Source organism: Gekko japonicus, unplaced genomic scaffold (assembly GCF_001447785.1).
Source record: "Gekko japonicus isolate JY-2015 unplaced genomic scaffold, Gekko_japonicus_V1.1 scaffold2114, whole genome shotgun sequence".
Lineage (NCBI taxonomy): Eukaryota > Metazoa > Chordata > Lepidosauria > Squamata > Gekkonidae > Gekko > Gekko japonicus.
Genome location: NW_015162543.1, coordinates 92654 through 94509, shown reverse-complemented (window position 1 = coordinate 94509; position 1856 = coordinate 92654). Strand labels below are relative to the sequence as shown.

General features: G+C 63.3%; 1 protein-coding gene across 1 annotated transcript in view; it reads left to right on the top strand.

The window, feature by feature from the left end:
- Positions 1 to 337: 337 nt before the first annotated feature.
- LRRC38 (leucine rich repeat containing 38) overlaps positions 338 to 1856 on the top strand; it is a 40927-nt gene continuing 39408 nt past the window's right edge. The window contains exon 1 of the mRNA XM_015406334.1: positions 338 to 1009. Coding sequence (XP_015261820.1) covers positions 382 to 1009 — 628 coding nt within the window. The 5' untranslated portion in view covers positions 338 to 381. The remainder of the gene's footprint in view (positions 1010 to 1856) is intronic.

Genomic DNA, 1856 nt, shown 5'->3' with positions numbered 1-1856 from the left:
AGACACAGGCAGGCAGGAAGCGCGCGGGTTGCTGTCCCCTCCGCGCCCTCCGCCTGGCTTTCCCCGGCACGGAAAGAAGGGGCGGACGCCGCGCATGCCAGAGAGACCCCTTTCGCCCCGGGACCCCTGGAAGCGGCGCGCCTCTCCCCCGCCCGAGCCGCAGTCCGCCCTCCTGCCGCGATTCTCTGGTGTGAGTGTGACTCTCGTGCGTCCGCCTCCGCCCGGCGCGTCCCCCTCCCTCCCCCGCCTTTCCCTCCGTCCTGCTATCCCCCCGCCCCGCCGCCCCAAGCGCAGCAGCAGCAGCCTCCGAGAATCCAACCATGCCTTCCTCCTGAGGCGGCGGAGCGCGGGCGACTCTCGGGGCTTGCCTCCGCGCCGACGATGCGGCCATGGCTCCCGCTGGGCTCCCTCCCGCCTCTCCTGCTCGTCGCCTCGCTCTCCTTCCCGCTGGGCCACTTTTGCCCGGCCGTCTGTAGCTGCCTGGACTACCACACCGTCGACTGCCGCGACCAGGGGCTGCCCGGCGTGCCCAGCCCGTTCCCGCTGGACGTGCGCAAGGTCCTCATCGCCGACAACCACATCCGAGCCATCCCGGCCGACTTCTTCATCTTCTACGGCGACCTGGTCTACCTGGACTTCAGCCACAACGCCATCGTCAGCCTGGAGGAGGGCACCTTCAGCAGCTCCGGCAAGCTGGTCTTCCTCGACCTGAGCCACAACAACCTGACCCGGCTGGCCGCCGGCGCCTTCAAGTCGGCCGCCCGCCTGATCAAGCTCAGCCTGGGCAACAACCGCCTCCTGGAGGTGGACGAGGCTGCCTTCGAGAGCCTGGAGCAGCTGCAGGTGCTGGAGCTGAACAACAACAGCCTGCAGACCCTGACCGTGGCCACCCTGGATGCCCTGCCCAACCTGCGCAGCCTCCGCCTGGAGGGCAACCCCTGGCTGTGCGACTGCGACTTCGCCAGCCTCTTCAGCTGGCTCCAGGAGAACCAGTCCAAGCTGCAGAAAGGTAAGCCCGGCTCCGGAGGGCGGCCTGCTCTAGATGGGGCCGGTCAGAGCTGGGAAGCTAAGCAGGGTCGGCCCCAGTTAGTGCTCCGGTGGGAGACCAGCAAGGACATTCAGAGGCAGGCGGTGGCCAAGTGCTTCTGTTCACCCTGGAAGCTAAGCAGGGTCGGCCCTGGTTGGTCCTTGGAAGGGAGACCACCAAGGAAGTTCAGGGTTGATATACAGAGACAGGCCATGGCTAACCACCTCCATCTTGGAAGCCTGGTAGGGTTGGGTGGCCCTGGTTGGTCCTTGGAAGGGAGACCACCAAGGAAGTTCAGGGTTGATATACAGAGACAGGCCATGGCTAACCACCTCCATCTTGGAAGCCTGGTAGGGTTGGGTGGCCCTGGTTGGTACTTGGACGGTAGACCACCAAGGAAGTTTACGGTTGCTATACAGAGGCAGGCAATGGCCAACCACCTCTGTTCATCTTGGAAACAAAGCAGGGTTGGGTGGCCCTGGTTGGTACTTGGACGGTAGACCACCAAGGAAGTTTACGGTTGCTATACAGAGGCAGGCAATGGCAAACCACCTCTGTTTGTCCTGGAAACTAAGCAGGGTCAGTCCTGGTTGGTACTTGGAAGGGAGACCACCAAGGAAGCTCAGGGTTGCTATACAGAGGCGGGCAATGGCCAACCAGCTCCGTTCATCTTGGAAACTAAAGCAGGGTCGGCCCTGGTTGGTACTTGGAAGGGAGACCACCGAGGAAGTTCTGGGTGGCTGAGCAAAGGCAGGCAGTGGCAACCCACCTCTGTTCATCTCTACCCTTGGTGAATACCACCTACCTGGAACCACAGAGAAGAGAAAGG